Raw genomic sequence first — 18736 nt, 5'->3', positions numbered from 1 at the left:
CGGTCTAGCTAGTGGAGATATTTGCATTTGTCGTATCGCAGGACGAAAGAGATCATGAGATAATTAATTAAAAAAGAAATAGAAAAGTATTTTATATATATATATATATATATAGTTGAAACAGTCAGAAGAACTCATTTAAGAGCTTCTATATTAATCAATAGTTACAGTGTAACTTCGAACATCTTCATGTTTTGTCTCGGACTATTTGTCCTCTTGAAGCTTCGGAAACATTTAGGGTCGGTGTGGCAATATCTATGTTACACAGTCTTAATTATGAAATATTCTATGCTTACTTTCAAAAACAGAGGAAAATTAGAAATAATAAGATGGGGTTTTAGTTATAAGTAAATTATTTAAAATAAGCATTATCGTATGGTCAAAGTATTTTTTGGTGGGATTTAGAAATGTCTGCTTATAGCAAAGATTAATTTCTCTTCGGATACATAAGGCAAGGCACAAACCTCCCAACTAGTATGCGAGTAGCCATTCGCTGCTTAAGCAGAACCCTTTGTGTGGAATTTCGGTACTGATTATTGAAATTAACAAGATTCAAGAAAAAATTAGTTATATTATTGAAACCGTTTAAAAATTGCGTTTCCATTTTCACATCTAATAAATATAATAAATTTTTTTAACATTTTTATCTCCTTATTGAAAATTGAGAAGGATGACATGTTTGGAAATGAAAAAAGTAATGCTAAACAAATTCTTAAAAATTGACTTATATTAAAAATCAAATAATTTTTCTAAAAAGTGTTCAATAATAGAAATAGGAGATAACGAATTACCTTTCATTATTGTATTCATAGAGTACTTCACTATTTTTTAAATTTATCTTCACTTTTTTGCTTTTGTTAATTGCTAAAAAAGATTATAAAAAATAATTTTTTTATCCTTATTAAGGGTAAAGAGGAAAGCTTATTTAATATATTTTAAGATTTTTTTATTCAATAAAATATGTTAAAAATAAATACTCCCTCCGTTTCTATTTATAAAAAAAATTATTACTTTTTACTTATTTTTATATGAATAAAATTACATATTTTAATAAGCATTTATTGTATATTTTTGAAATTGTCCTTCATAATTTACATTAATAAAAAATAAATAATATATATTTATGTTGATTAACATAGGCCATTTTAATTTAATTTTTTTTATTTTTAAAAAAATTATTATGATTAATTAACATTCTTAAATTATATAATACAGTTTTATATATATATATATATATATATAGAAACGGATGGAGTAACAAGTAAGACCTTATCAATACTTGACCTGATCAGTACGTGACCTCGTCAGGAAAGAGATCACGCGACACTCATCAGTCTGCATTAGTTAGTGCTCTTAATCAAACGACGATCGACGACGGACCATTTATTATTGTGTGGAATTTGTCAAACTCTTTGTTGGGGTCATGCTTATTGTTCTCTCTCGTTGGATATTTATTTTTAGGTGTCGGGAGAGATACAGACAGTAATGACCAAGCCTCTCTTGCTTGTTGTTTCTACACTACATGCCGGCCTAAAATAGTTTACTATATATTTGTTAACAACGATGATTCTATTATAGAACAACTTTGGGTTCACCGCCCTCGTTCTTCATTACTTAGCATCATCATCTTTAATTGGTTATGCCTTTATCTCTCTGCATATTCGTAGTTTCTGATAAGTAAGAAGAATCTGTGAGAGCAAAGATCAGAGATCGTAGTATCTCAGAAATGGCCGCCGGAGATAAAGAAGAACCTGAAAGAACGTTGCAGGAAACAGCGACGTGGGCTGTGGCGGTGGTGTGCTTTGTGTTGCTGGCGATTTCAATCTTCATCGAACATATCATTCACGCTATTGGAAAAGTAAGTTCTTAATTCATATTCATTAGCTTATAGTATATGATCTCTCTCGGATTATATTCCACAGTTATAAATATAGTTGATGATTCTGCAACTTTGGAATTTCAGTGGTTCAAGAAGAAGAATAAGATTGCTCTCTATGAAGCCCTTCAAAAGGTCAAAGGAGGTACTATCAACCCCAAACCTTGCTTTAATTCCCCTCTTTATTACCTCCTATTTAATTTGCGTTTAGATTTTAGATTTTGTAAGTGGTAGATTGTGATCATAATTTTTCTACCTTCTCCCGTCTTAACTCTTAAGTGTGGGATAAATTTTAAAGCTTTATAGATACTTTATCTAAAATTATAAAATATATTTTAAGAATTCAATATTTTAAAATATAAGACATTTTAATTTGATAAAGATAAAGTTTTAGTAATTATTTTTTTAATATTATCATTCACGTTATATTCATTCTTTTTAATAATAGAGTATTAAATAAAAAATATTTTTAAAATTTTATATTTTTTTAAAAAATAAAATTGCAAAATATATTTAATAAATTTTATTGATATATTTAATTTTATTTGGTATGTAAGAATAAAATTTTAAAGACCATTTTCAATTTATAAAATTGTAAGAATAAACACTAAAAATAAAATTTTAAAAAAATAAAATCATAAAATGTATTTAATGAGTTTTATTAATATATTTAATTTTATTTAAAAATATTTTATAATTTAAAATAAAAAATAATAGTTAATTATTTTTTTAATACTATTCTTCATTAGTTGCATTAAATTCATAGAAAATTTTAAATTTTCAGACACATTTTATCGTAATTATTAATTTTAGTGGAAACCAAAATTAAAAATTTAAATGTCTTTTACAAGTTTAAAAATATTAATTATCATTCTTTAAAACCGTGAAGTTAGTTCTCTTTTGACTTTTGAGGAAGATTACCTACTTGCACACAGATCAAGAAAGATGGAAGAAGTTGTAATAGTTTTTGAAACTGCCCTTGCTAAAAGTAAAAAACTATATTTAATTATTCATAATTCATGATATTTAATTATACATTAGAGTAAAATTTGAAAAGGAGAAAAAATTAACCTCTCCTTAAAAAATATTAGATATTATTTGAAATGTTAGACGTTAAAATAAAATGTCATCTTCTTGCATGCATTTCAATATTTCAAGTCTTCCACTCAAACTAATTTAGTTGGTAATTGAAGGTACTTCTTTAGGAGCATAAAATAATAACTTTTAAAACAAAACTTACTTTTCATGTTCACCTCTTAAATCTTTCTTAATGTTTTTTCTTGTCATGCAATGCATATAATTAATAAATAATACTATCATCAAGCCTATACATGAATCACATTTTATATGTAATTAATGGTCTATTTGATAAGGTTTTTTGCATGAAAAATGGATCATTAATTATTATTTTTTAATTTTACCGTTTAATATTTTTTTAGAAATAGAAGGAAAAGTTATATATAAAAGGAAAATTATCTTTTAAATATAATACATTTAATAAACGTATCTTGAATTTTTCTTTTCCAGACACAACTAATTATTTAACTATGTCACCTTCATTATAATGAGATACTCCTTCCATCTTTGTATATGAAATGCTTTTAATTAAATCATGCGTATTAATAAAAGTTTTGTATTTACTTAAAGACATATAAAATCATAAAATTTTTTCATTTTTACCCTTATTAATATCACAACTAATATCATGAAGGTGGGTAAAACTCAAAATTAATATCCCTTCCCCCTTCCCAAGATAATGAGAGGAAAATTATTTAATTACTTAAAATTATCATTGCACCCTTTATATTTAAAGACAAAATAAATTTATAAAAAATTTGATATAAATATATATATATTTATATAAGGACGGAGTAATTAATTAAAAGTAGTTTATTTATGGGACAGGAGAGACCAAGAGAGTACTGTAACATTGGACATGTTATTTATTTAATTTAAAATCATTATTTAACATATACAAATTTTTTATTTATTTATACTTTTGACTATAATTGTAATTTATAAATATTATTATGACATAATTGTAGTGTAGAATTTATTATAGTATATAGTTTATTTTTCTTTGGATGATGCATAGGCCAACAAATTATGAAAGAAAATAAGTTAATTATATTTTAATTTGTATTAGGTGAGAAATTTTAAAAAAATACTATTTATATTTTTTAATGTACATAATGTTTTAATGTATATTAAAAAGTTACTCTTATGATAAGGATAGCGTATTGCAAATTAAAAATGGTTGCTTAAATTTTTACACGAGACAACCAATAATAAATCAACGAATATTTCTTGAAAAAAAAATTCTTTAACTAATTATGGTAGGGACTTAATAAAAAGTATATTTTTTTCAATTTGATTCAAAATTTTCCCACATATTAGTAAAAAAAACAAATGTATCCCAAAAATAACACTCTTTAAAATAAAATGAATAATTATTTTTTATCTTTAATATATCTAGACAAAACAATTTTTAATGCAAAATAAATTATAATTTAAGTTTTAATTTATGTAAACTAATAAAATATATTATTTTGAGTATAAAAATAATTTTTTTTATTTTAATTTTTAAAATATTAAAATCTCCCATGCAACGCATGGGAAACAAATCTTGTTAGAGAAAAGGGCACGTACTACTACAACATTTTTGTTATCTAAGAACAATTCAAAAGTGTTGTTATAGGTTTGAAAAATATTGCCTAAAGTTATAGGCAACAGTTTTCAAGTGTTTCCAACTTGAGTGTTGCCTATTACTTTAGGCAACAGTTTTCTTACTTTTGGCCACAGTATTTGTAAAACTGTTGCCTAAAACTATGAGAATAAGCAATAATTTTTGGGAGACCTATTGCAACACTTTTCAAATATTGCTTGTCACATAAAATAGGCAACATTTAAGAATTATTGTGAAATAGTTAAATAGTCAAAATTTAATATTTTCTTCTTCTCTCAAGATTCAAACCCAGAACCTATTGAAAGGAATAGATGTCTTAAACCACTCTTCTAACTTGACTTTTTGATATTATAATGTAAAATATAATATATATATATACTTGTTAAATTAATTTTTAAATTTATCCAAATAATGAATTGAAAAATTAAGAGAATAAATAAATAAATTATTCAAAAAAATTATGAAAATAAATTAAAAATAATTGTTTATGTTTAAAAAAATAACAAGCAACAGTTTTAAAATGTTGCCATAAAGAGAAACTATAGGCAACATTTACATTTTTGTTGCCTATTTGAATAGGAAATATTTTTAAAATGTTGCCATAAAAGATCCTTTATTGGCAACAATTTTTGTATTGGCTATTCAAAAAAATTATTGTAACACTTGAAAACTGTTATGTATTCTATTTTAAGAAACAGTTTTTAAATATTGTCAAAACTATGTTACTTAAAGTATGAGAATAATAACAATATATGTAAAATGTTGTTAATGTTCATATTAGGTAATACTTTTAAAATTGTTGTAAATAAAATTGTTAGCCTAAAATAAAAATTGTTGTAGTGTACTATGAAGCGGGAGAGCAATTGACTATTCATACACATTTTTATTTCAACCGCGCAAGACTGTGATTTATGAATTAGTCTTATCCGCGTGTTGACTGAACTGAATCGGTCAGTTTCTTGTTGGAAATCCATTAATGTGACTCTTAATGATAAATTGCACTCCATCCGTTTTAATATATATAAAAAAATTATATCATATAATTTTAAAAATCAGTTAATTATAATAATTATGTCTAAAAATAAATAAAATATCATACATTAATCAATATAGTTATGCATTAATTATTTTTTATTAATGTAAATTATGAAAAATAATTTAATAAATATATAATAAATATTTATTGAAATGAGCAATTTTGCTTATAAAAATTAAAAGTGACAATTTCTTTAATAATAAAAAAATGTAGGGAGTGCTTGTTGCTTAATACTCCTTGAATTAAAGTAATTGATGATTTTTTTAATTTTACCCACTGTTTATCAGTTACTCCTTGGATTCATAAACAACAATTTATTATAGTTATTAATTATAATAAAAAGTAAAATTGAAAAGTGTTTACAATCTTAAGATTAAATCTAACATTCTTTAATAAGCATGTTGTTTACTTTATCTTATACACCTTGTGTATCAAAATGTAAGATAATTTTGAAAATATTTCATTATCCCAACATATATGTTAATTTCAGAAGAATAAAATTTTATTACTGATATACTTTTAATATTATCATTCAAGTGAAGAAATAATTAAAATGATATTTTAATGTACTCATTATGATTTTATTGACAAGTTACTTTCAGCATTTTCATTTGAACCAAGAAAAATTTTAAATCTCATTAATTTCGTCTAAAATTCAACAAGTTGACTCTTTACCCCCATTAAATATATCTATTTTAAAATAAAATATTCTAGCATTTAACAAGCTTTTCAACGTTTAATGGAGGTAAAATGGTAAAGATGAATATATCATTAAGATGCCTTATAAATAGAATTAAAATTAATATATTTTTTTTCTTTATAACTAGGATTGGAGGAGTAATAATTAAGTGTACAAGGATATTTTTAAAAATTTATAATTTTATTTTAAAATATAATTATTAAATTTTATTAATATGCATAATATTATTTTAAATTATTTTATAATTTAGGCCGGAGGAAGCATCAAGGCCGGATTAATATTTTACGATTAGTTTAATTTGGATGAGATTAATTAATTGTGGCGTAAAATGTGATATATATACTGTAGAGCTGATGTTGATGGGATTCCTATCGTTTTTGTTGACGATGCTGCAAAATCCAATATCGACGACGTGCATATCAAGGGAAGTGGCATCCACGTGGCGACCCTGCGCGTCTTCACAGTACAAGGGCAAGGCAAAAGAAGCCGGCCCCAATTCTAGGAAGCTGCTCGAATATTCTTCACGCCGTTTCCTAGCCGCTAAGGGATACGACATATGTGGAGAGGCAAGTCTCATCTCATTCTACGCGTCTCTATTTTCTAGTTAGCTTATCCAAATCAACAAAGAAAATTAAATTATTAATATTGTTTAAAATAAAATTTTTATTTAAAATTCATCCTTATTAAACGCATAATCTTTTAAAAGATTTTCCTTTTTCATTTGTATAGCTCCTATCTATGATATATGATATTTCTAGAAATTATGCTAAGTTTAAAATATAAGGTATTAAATAGTTTTTATAATTTTTAATTATATCTCTACTTCATATATTATTTCTCTTAAAAATGATTAATTTAAATTTCAATAATCATTATTAATAAACTTATATATAAAATATTTAATGAGATTATAATTAAAAAGATGCACCCCCTCTATTCAAAAATATAAGACATTTTTTAAGTAATTGAATGTTTAAAAATGTAAGGTATTTTTAAATCTTTTGAGATGTAATCATTATCTTTTTTTCAAAAGTGCCCCTATTAATAATGACTTTATATTTATTGTAGGGTGTTTAATAGGGATAAATATAAAAAAATAGGGTTAATTAAAAAGTAAGTAATTGCTTTATTAAGAGATGAGATTTGGTTAAAAATATTTTATATTTTTTAACAAGAAGAGTATAATTTTTTGAAAGGATAAAGGTACATCATCCCTAGCTATTTTATTTTGAGGGGGGGTTGATATTTTAAATACTTTTCATATTATTCCCTTTGTCCCATCTTATAAATTATTTTTGTAGATTTATTTTAGTGTCTCAAAATATAATATGTTTTGAAAAAAAATAAGATTTCATTAATTATGATTGTTAAAATATTAGCCCTCACTATTTTATTCCTTGAATGACTTTCTTCCCCCCACTTTCTCATACTAATGATGGGTGATTGAAAGTTTATAAAAAAAAAACTATAATTTACAAAATGAATTTCATTAATATGTGTAATCTTGTCACAAAAAACCTTATAAATTGGGACAGATAGACTACTATAATTAAATAGTACAGAAAGATGGGGGATTTTTGTTTTATTTTCAAGTTTTAAAGGTACATATATTAAGTAGTAATTCAGTTAATTATCTAATTTATATACAATTATACACGTGCAGGGTAAAGTGGCGTTTGTGTCTGCTTATGGGATTCATCAGCTGCATGTATTTATGTTTGTGCTGGCAGTGTTTCATATTCTGCAGTGCACTATGACGTTAGTTTTGGGAAGGACCAAGGTCGTCTTCTTCTTCTTCTTCTTTTTTAATTCCCTCTTTTCTTCCTATTTTAGAATTCATTATTCATTTGCTTTCTCTCACTTCGAACAATAATTTCTTTCCATTTCTATCCCCAAATCTCTCTCTCTCTCTCTCTCTCTCTCTGGAGGGGGAATATTCTATCTCCAAATCTTTGCTGACTCATATCATATGGTTGCAGATGAGAAAATGGAAGAAGTGGGAAAGTGAGACAAAGACATTAGAATATCAATTCTACAATGGTAAGACTCCAATTTCCCAAGGCTATACATACATACATACATATGATTCAGAGCATATATGTAAATATTATGATTTTTCCCCTCAATTGAGAATTGCACACACACATATTTGTTTGAAGGAAAAGTTATTATACATTATCAAGACACTAAATATCAAATTGGTCGAAACATTTCATTGAACACTCAAAATAATGGTTCAATGGTTTACAATTCTGTTAGCCAAATTAACTCGGTTTTCAGTAGTTTGTATATTACACTTTTTTTTTTTTAAGATGATGAAGTTAATAAAATAATTGATATATCTTCCATCTCAAATTATAAGATATTTTTTTAAAAATTTAACGTTTAAAATATAAGACACATTGATAAAATTTTTTTATTAATTATAATTTTTTAATATTATCCTTTTCATATATTCTCTTCCTTCAATATTTTTTCACCAATCAAGTACTAAATGAAATATATTTTTAAAAATTTATATTTTTATCTTAAAAACGTAAGGTTATAAAATATGTTTAATAAATTTTATTAATATATAAAATTTTATTTAAAAATATTTTATAATTTAAAATAGAAGAAGTATGTAATGTGACGTACGTTTAAATAATAAGTCATGCATTTAATAATATTTAAAGATGAAAGTGAAAGTTTATTTTTTTTTAAATAAAGTAAAATAAAAGAGAGACCGGCCGGCATGTTTGACCGGGGACTGCGGACCATAAATGGTTTTTTTTTTTTTTAATTGGATGATAGTAGATGTGAGAGTGAGTTAGACTTAAATGGAATATTAAATTGCAGATCCAGAGAGGTTCCGGTTTACAAGGGACACGACATTCGGACGAAAGCATTTGAACATATGGAGTCAATCATCAATTTCCCTATGGATTGTAAGTCAAAATTAGAAAGTCATCAAGTCCTTCTTTTTCAATTTCATCTTTTTACAACCATTCGAGCAATATTTAAAACTAAGGAAGTCAAAATTAGAGTTTTTTTTTTGAATTGTGATCAAGTCCCATAATAATAAATTAATAATAAAAAATATAATTTTAAATTTTTATATTTTACTCGTATTTTATTATTAATTTTTATATTTTTTTAATATTTTTAATTTCTGTACTTTTATTTTTATTTTTTAAATCCTCTAAAATTTTTATATTTTGTTTATTGAAGGACTTAAAATAATAAAAAATAAAAGTAAAAAATAAAAAATATGAAAAAAATATAGAAATTAATAATAAAATGTAAGTGAGGTATAGAAATTTAAAGTTATATTTTCACATTGATGATGGTTAGGTTATTAAGACAATTTTTTTAAAAATAAACTAAAAATATTGGCTTAGATGATAATAAATTCAAAGACTTTGTAATTTGGGAACAATCTTTACAATCCAGTTTTTTTAAAAAAAATTATGTTGGGAAGCTAATTGTTTTTTTTTCTTTTTTCTTCTTTTTGTGCCACTATTAATATATGGTAATATCTCTCAACTAACAGCCAAGAACTAATTACTTTTGAGGCCTAAATATCTACTTTTTTTTAAACTGAACTTTAACTCCCATTATATTGTCATAACTGATTAATTAATTTATGAAATTCAAATACTAATTTTCTCTTCCTATTCAATATTATAAGGCACTTTTAATTAACTTATATCCTCTAATGAACTAATTAATTATCTTTAAAATGATATATTCCTTTCATATTTATCTTTATTTAATAGGGTATCTCAATTTAAAAATCTCATTACAGCCCATAATTAGCAATATTTTGAAAAAAAAATATCAATTATATATTGAAAGACTCAAAATGCCTCATATTTTTAATATAAATATTAAAAAAAGCTTTATTATATTAAATAGAGGGAGTATGAATTAGTCTAAACCATTGATTTAATTGATTTGGAACTTAATTAACCAAGTCACTGGGTTGTGGTTATTGCATCAGGCAAGCTTGTTCAGGCAATTCTTTGGATCAGTTTCCAGGGCAGACTATTTGACACTGAGGCGTGGATTTATCATGGTGACCCTTCAGCATGTGCTAATCAAGCAAGTTAATCTGTGAACTTAAAACCTTGATTAAGACTAATCAAACTGTGTAATTATGCTTTAGGCTCATTTACCTCCGGGAAGCGAAGCAAGCTTTGATTTCCAAAAATACATCCAAAGATCACTTGATGAGGATTTCAAGGTTGTCGTGGGAATAAGGTAACACGAAACAAACATCATCCCAGTGCTTCTTTAATTTGCATAGTAATCTTTTCATTAATTTAGTCACAAATCCTTACTTAAGCTTTTGATCATGTTCGTAGCCCAATCATATGGTTCCTTGCCGTCTTATTATTCTTGACCAATACTCATGGTAACCATTTTTTATGGACTTAATTTCAATACTAATTTAACGATTCTTACCCCCCTTGTTGGTTGGAGTGGTATGGAGGGAAGGTGATGGCATGAGAGATTTTAATGAATTCCATTTTAAAAAAATGAATAAATAAGATTATAAGATTTCAATAAATAGCAGATATACTTAATTAAATTAAAAGAGTGAGAAAAATTAATTAAACTATTTTAACAAACTTCGTTCTATTTTTAATTTTAAATTGAATTCATCAGAACCTCTACCTCCCTCTCATTTCCTTCCAACCAAACAAGCCTTTATTATGGATGATACGCACGGTGTATAATCTCACAATGGCTTTGATTTAACTTGTTGGACAGGATGGAACTCTCAGTTTTGGCTTCCATTCATCCCATTAATTGTAAGCACGTGCTAATTAATTTCTCTTGTATTTGGAATAATCAAATTAGGAAAAATACAATAATAGACTCTATATTTTGATTGCATTTTGTTTTTAGCCTCTATAATGTTATTTCACTATCCTCAATCTTTCAATACGATCTACCTATGATGTTAGTCTCTCTAATTTTAAAAATGGACATAAGAATCATGACTTGGCATTGAGCCATTGATGGACTTAATTTTGCTGAAGTGTACTTAACTTTGTTAACCCCTTTGTCTTCCAATGATATTAAGACTTACAGACAAAGACAAGGACATTTGCTTTTGTTTCCCATATTCTGTTTAAACTAATATATATACTCCCTCCAAACTACAATATAGAATATTATCTAGAAGCCTTATTTAATTTAAAATATAAGATATTGAGTAACTTTTATATACTTATTTTTTAACTATATCTTTACTTCATTTATTACTTTTTTAAATAATGTATTGAAATTTTAATTATCATTATCAGAAAACTTCTATAAGGTATTTAATGAAGATAAAATTAAAAAATGTAAATTTTTTTAAGAAATTAAAGTTTTAACTAACATTTTTTAAAATTGTGAATAGTTACTAATGCCTTATATTGTAGACCGGAGGGAGTATTAAAGAATTTTTTGCCTTTACCTGATCAATTTATTTTCATACCAGAATATTTTTTTATGTTAGGAAAAGGATTAACATAATTAAGTACAAGTAAGAAATCAACCTTGTCAGTGTCATGTCATAATCTTTATGTGCATTTTTAAGATTATAAAAACTAATGCTGTTGACAGATCACGCTAAAAGAATTAGGAACAATAAAATAAAAATATGGGAACTAAAAACTAAAGGTAATCAAAATATAACATGTATTGTTATCAATCACATTAAAAGGATTGAGACCAATGAAATAAAAATATGGGGTTTAAAAACTAAACTTAATCAAAGTATAGGATGTATTGTTGTAATTATGATGTGGATATTTATATATTTAGATATATTTTTTTAAAAAATGTAGATAATATTATTGGTGGGAGCAAAGCTACAAATGATAATATCAAAGATGGGACTGAGGATCCAAGAAAGAGGGGCAGTATTGAAAGGAGCACCAGTGGTGGAGCCTGGTGATAATCTCTTCTGGTTCAACCGACCTCGCTTTCTTCTCAACTTGATTCATTTTGTCCTCTTTCAGGTCCGATCACTATATATAATATATTCGTTTAAAAACTAATTTCTTAAAATTTAAGACTCTTACTTTATCTAAATTCTCTGTGTTGTTGTATTTTGTTTTTCTGGTGTAGAATGCATTTCAGCTCGCATTTTTCGTTTGGTCAGCTGTAAGTATCTCATCTTGATCAAGCATTATTATATAGCTGGTAAAAAAAAAATTATTATTATATATTATTAGACAAATTTAATTTTTATTAAAAATTTAAATAACCTTAAATTAATTACATAATTTTTATATATCTAAATTTATATAATTAAGTTATGTATTTTAAATAATTTTTGTACATATAGAAGTTTCATAAAATATTAATAAATATGCAAATATTGTTTTAAATCTTTTTTTCTTTTTCTCAAAATATTAAATAAAATTTTATAAAATTTAAAAGTGTTTTTGTTTTTTGAAAATTACTCATTTATTAATAATTTTAAGGAAAAACATAGTTTTAAGTCTTTGCATTTTGCTCCCGTTTTGCTTTTAATCTATGTACTTTTCTTTGATCTTTTAGATTCCTACAATTTTATTTTTTATGTTTTGAATTCCTCTAAGGTCTTATATTTTTTTCATAGAGGGACATAAAATAATAAAAAATAAAAGCGTAAAAATTTAGAACACCAAAAAAAAATACAGGGATCAATAAAAAATGCAAGTAAAGTGTAAAGATCAAAAGTTATATTTTTTTTAGTCTTATACTTTAAAAATTAATATATCTAATAAATCAAACTTGATTAAAACATAAATAAGTTATAAAAATTTGATTTAAAATAAAAAACTATAAGAATTTATTGATTAATTTTCTCTACATTTTTTTTGGGATAATATTATAATGACTTCGACTTTTCATTGGGCTTTGCCAAGGCACGATGTTGGGTTGCCCAAAAATCACTACCCAAAAAAACAAAATGTACACACGACCATGACTATAATAGTAATTGTCAAGTTGAGTGCTCATTACTAGGCGGAAACTAGCAGCATGACAATGAAGACACGGCCCTTTCTATTTATCTTTACTAAAAAATTAATAATCTAATTTTATAATTTTAACTCAATTAAAATTTAGTTCTCAAATTTTAATTTGGTGCAACTGGATCCCCATAGTTCTAACTCAATAATTTTTTTTTAACTTTGATTTAATGTAACTCTATTATTATAGTTTTAACTACTTCAAATGCTAGTATCTACATTTTAAAATAATAATAATAATAATAATAATAATAATAATAATGAAAATAATAAAACACAAGAATAAAAGTTATTTTTTTAAATGTTAACAACCAATATTTAAATGGTTAATGTTGGAATTGGTTGTTTGAGATCAATCAAATTCGTACTCATTATTCAAATCACGGAAATGATTGCAACCATTCATAAACCTAAATATAAACTCATATCAATTCAGATGAATAGAACTGAATGTAGAAGTGTACCTGAATAGTTAAATCCGTAGTAGCAAATGTCACTAGATTCCATATATTATGAATCAAAAATACCGTAATTTTTCATATCATAAATATTGAAAACTTTCTTATAGTTCTCTAGAAGGGAGGGCCAAAAAACCTTTTTTTTTTATGCTCAACTTTGGGACTATGACCTCTATTTATAGATTTAAGTTTGTGATATATGTAATTTAGTCCTTCAATAAATTATAAATATCACTGCAGTCTCTACACTTTAATTTCATAACAGTCACACCCTTTAAACCTGAAAACTTTTTCAAGTATAATACTTCATTAGGTTAAATTATAATAATGGCTACACATTTTTAATATTTACATGTGTGGCCCTTTGATGTGAATTTTATTCCAACAGTTAATAAAACTATAAGGGTTAATTGAGCCAAAATTATAAATACTAAATTTTAACTAAATCAACATCGTGGGATCTCTAGCTCTATTAACGTCAACTTTATAATACAAGTCTTGATGTTGGGCCGACTAGTAACAAAGCATGTTTGGGCGCGCGTGTGTATTCGTGTATCTTGTAAATTGCAATTAGTTTGATAGAAGAGAGAAAGTAACTTTTATTCTTCAAATTTTTATTAATTTATCTTCTTGAATTTATTTTAATTGTCAATTTAATTCTTATTATTTAAAAAGAAGATAATAATGTTAACTTTTTTTACATAAATAACAAAATATTGATGATAACAATGTAGGTTAACAAAGAGAAGTATAATTATTTAGGTAAGAAAAAAGATTTCAAAATTTTAAAAACAAGGGAATAAAAAAACATTCATTAACAAACATTAAATTAATTTTAGGGTTAATTTATTGTCATTTAGCTATATATACATGTCAATTTATGTTTTAAAACTTAAAAAATTATTTTCATTCAGCAAAATGATAATATTGTCAATAGACTTTGTAATATTTTATTGTATTGTTGGGGTTTAAGTGCAATTCTCCCAATTAATTTTGATCTGTACATGCATATATATTTAGAACTCACAAATCATGAGTTTATGAAATTCTAATTGCAGGAAGGTAACTATGACTATGATAAAATAATAATCAAAACAAAACCTTTACAATATCACATAAACGCAATGAGAAAATGATTAGGCACTTAATCTTGTATAATATGCTTTTGTCTAATTAAATCAATATAAATTGATTTTGATATAATAATAATAATAATAATAATAATAATAATAATAATAAATGACAGTTTATTATGGAGTACATAATATATAAAAGATTCATATATTTTGATTTAATTAAAAACAAACATTTTAAATACAGAGTACAATACTAACTATATTTTTTGGCCCTGATGCAATATTAATTATGGGGCTTCTCATGAATTTGGGTTTGCCTTTCATTATGTTTCAGCTTGTGTTCGGCTTAAGGTCGTGCTTCCATAGAACCGATCCAGACATCGCGATTAAAATTACAACGGGGTAAAGTACATTAATTTCCTCTGCAAAATCTATAAAGAACAATTAATTAATCTAACTAGCTTTGTGATAATTAATTAATTAATTAATAAGCTTCTTGTTCTAATTTTTTGGTTTCCAGGATTCTCATACAAGTTCTATGCAGCTATGTGACTCTGCCTCTTTATGCTCTCGTTACACAGGTAATATGATCTACTAAGCCGTATACATGTGTTTTCAATTATTAATCATGTTTAAAATGCCAACTTGATTTAAAATAAAAATGAAACAAATCATATTAGTTGTTAATTGCCATATTTAAGTTGTCAATCAACTTGACCTTTTAGCATGGTCATGTCTACTAATAGGCCATTAAAACAACGGTTTTAGACTTTTAGGCCTCATAAAAAGATATTTCTATAAGGAATCTATTAATCTTTTTTCTTACATATTAATTATTAATCAATATTATAATCTTAATTGTATTATCAATATATGATATATTATTTTTTTTATTAGTACGATCTTATCAGCCATTTAGTGTCCAAATCTCAGCGTCTCAGCTAATGATAAGAGAAATTTTTATCTACTTTCCTTGAAGGCTGAGATTTGGGGCATTAGGGGTGTTTCCTTGAAAAAAAAAAAAGAAAAAAAAAATCCTTTTCAATAACACACTCGATTACATCCAGACAAGTTCAGTTTGGGGAATTATATGTGATGTGTTTGGTTGGTGGAATAATACAGATGGGATCGAGCATGAAACCGACAGTATTCAACAAGACAGTAGCAACAGCACTGAAGAAGTGGCACCAAACAGCCAGGAAAAACGTTAAAGACAGCAAGCATTCAAAGGCAAACACGCCCTTATCAAGCGCAGCTACAAGCCCTGTCCATGGGATGTCCCCAGTTCATCTTCTCCACAAGAACCCTGGCCGAAGTGACAGTGTCAGTGCCCCAACTTCTCCAACGCCACGTGGCCTCCAATATGACCGTTGGGACGTTGAAGCTGGGCCATCGTACCCTACAACGCAAGTCCATGGCATCCAAATGATGCCTCCTCAACATCATCATCATCATCACCATGACAAGCCTCTTGATCTTAGATGAGTCAATGATGAGCATGAGTCTCTCCATTTTTTTCACTCTCATTCTCTTTTTATTTTTCAAACATGATCATTCATTAAATCTATGATTAAAACAAATTCATTTAATAAAATGATATTAATGGTCATGATTAGAAAGTGAAGGGAAAAGGAGAGTGAAGAAATTGAGAAACCCTCTCCTGTCTAAGATTTGATTATGTGTGTAATATTAATGTAATATATTTTGTGAGTAATAATATGGTTGTTCTATGTGTTGTATTCATTTTAATGTTGGAGGTTTGTTTATGTTTTATTTTATTTATTGTTTATATTTTATCCTTTTTGAATTTAAAATAAATAACGCACTTTCTTCTTGTATTCCCTGTTTTTTTTTTTCGCAAGAATTTTTTTTCTTCAAATGGACAACTTTCTTATATATTGTGATTGTTTCATATTATAGCTATTAAAAAAAAAATAAAACAGAAGGCTGTAAGTAAGGCCAATAGTTCTGTTCATCTACTCTGGGGTCTTAATTATATAGAAAAGTTTAAAAGTCCTATTTGATTTTAAATATAAAATATGTAATAGTTAATTTTTCTCCAATACAGCCTCTTTTTAATTACACCAAGTTATACTTTTTTGATAAATTTTATTGTGATTATTAATTTTAGTTAAAGGCAAAATTGAGAGACAGACATTTTAAATAAATTTGAGGATGGTAGTTACCTTTTCTTAACTACTGTAAAGTTGATTAATTTTACTTTATAAACAGAATTAAAGGGATCAATAAAATATAAAATATCAACTCTAACAAGCTAATCCTCACATTTATTGGCTTAATTCATAACAACTAGACAGTTTTTGGTATGTTGCACGGGTTAAAATTAAAAAAATTAAAACAAATATCATCCATACAATTAATATTGACATATCTAATATGATTAAATTTTTTAGAGTTCTTCTATTCAATCATTTTTTTATATTTCATTTATACATATGTAGTCTTTGGCTAAATTTAAAATTTATTGCTAATATTTTAAATTATTAAACCTTTATAATCTTTATAAATATTATAAATATAAATATAAAACATCAAAAGGAAGAAAAGGATTTGTGCCTAAAATGCATAAGAAATTATTTGTGCCTAAAATGTATAAGAAAGCACATTCTTATCTTCCTCACCAAGAAGGAAGATATATATTTTTTCTTATGTATGTATGTATGGTCAAAGAATTGAGTATGTATTGTCCGTCGAATCATTTCCACCTTGTTTCTTCAATGTGAAAAGATGAAGAGTTGTTGCATTATCTTACTAGTGCTTAATCTATAGTAAAACATGCACAATTTGAAAGGTTCAAGATTACGAGATAAGGATTGATGATCTAAATCAAACTTAAACTTCTTGTTTGTTTTTTTTACAGATAATGTTTATGGATGATAGTTAATGAGAGTTGGTTGATATTAAATATAGTAAATTAAGAAAATACATGAAAAATAGGAAAAGAAATTAAATGTCATTGATCAAGAAAATTGAAAATGCATGAAAAAGTTTGCACCTGCAAAAGGATAGTTGGATGGAATTAATGCTAACAACCAAGAAAATTTAAAAATGAGACTGCTCTTGTATCAATGCTTTTGTGAAAGTAGACTAAAAATATAATAAAAAATAGAAAATTAGATTAAATTTCATTGATTAGAAAAATTGAAAAGACATGAGAAAGTATAGCGAATGAAGAAGGATAACTAAATGAAGTTAATGTTATTGATAAGGAAAACTTAAAAATGAGATTACTCTTGAATCAATGCTCCCATGAAAATAGACTAAAAATATATAAAAATAAGAAAATAAATTAAATTTCATTAATGAATTAAGAAAAATTTTCATATTAACATTAGTTTAAAATTTATTAACCAATGAGATTGGAGTCAATTTTTTGAACCAGTCAAATTGAAGCTATGAGATTTGAATTCTTCAGGAAGCATGTGAATAAACCCAACATCCTCTCATTGACATTGGTCGAAAAAAGGCACAAAACTCCTCCACCGTGATCGCACTACTCTCTACTATCAGCAACAAACCCATTTAGAATAATAGTTGATCAATACTTGATCAGGGCATATGAGACTGAGAGATGCAAAAATATTCTTATATTAGGAGAACATAAATTCTGTAACAGGACTTGAGAGCATGGAAAACATTATCAATTTCCTTCATTTTATAAAATTTGTAGATATATTATTTTACAAGATTTATAGATATATATTGATAATCGATGATGGTGATTGATATTGATATTATATTATCTAATAACGTAATTCCCAAACATTCCTAACAATACCCCTGGACAAATATGTAATTTGGGAGACGGTAATGAAATATTATTCTTTTTTAAATTTAAAGTTAGATAGATTAATAATTAATAATAATTTAAGGAATGAAAATGAAAAA

At 25.6% G+C, this 18736-nt stretch overlaps 1 protein-coding gene across 1 annotated transcript; it reads left to right on the top strand.

Annotated features, from left to right (window-relative positions):
• The first annotated feature begins 1489 nt into the window (after nucleotides 1-1489).
• Nucleotides 1490-16557, top strand: LOC129287078 (MLO-like protein 12). Its single transcript, XM_054923237.1, has 15 exons — nucleotides 1490-1858; nucleotides 1964-2021; nucleotides 6647-6864; nucleotides 7962-8078; nucleotides 8278-8338; nucleotides 9137-9225; nucleotides 10281-10355; nucleotides 10446-10540; nucleotides 10645-10694; nucleotides 11054-11094; nucleotides 12121-12294; nucleotides 12404-12439; nucleotides 15162-15229; nucleotides 15348-15408; nucleotides 15950-16557. Exons 1-15 carry the CDS (start codon nucleotides 1727-1729, stop codon nucleotides 16310-16312), a joined length of 1638 nt encoding a protein of 545 aa, XP_054779212.1. The 5' UTR covers nucleotides 1490-1726; the 3' UTR covers nucleotides 16313-16557.
• The last annotated feature ends 2179 nt before the right edge of the window (nucleotides 16558-18736 follow it).

This window comes from Prosopis cineraria, unplaced genomic scaffold (genome assembly GCF_029017545.1).
Source record: "Prosopis cineraria cultivar Desert tree isolate PC_DT_omini unplaced genomic scaffold, ASM2901754v1 PC1, whole genome shotgun sequence".
NCBI lineage: Eukaryota > Viridiplantae > Streptophyta > Magnoliopsida > Fabales > Fabaceae > Prosopis > Prosopis cineraria.
The sequence above is the reverse complement of the archived record's forward strand: the minus strand, read 5'-3'. Positions and strand labels throughout refer to the sequence as shown.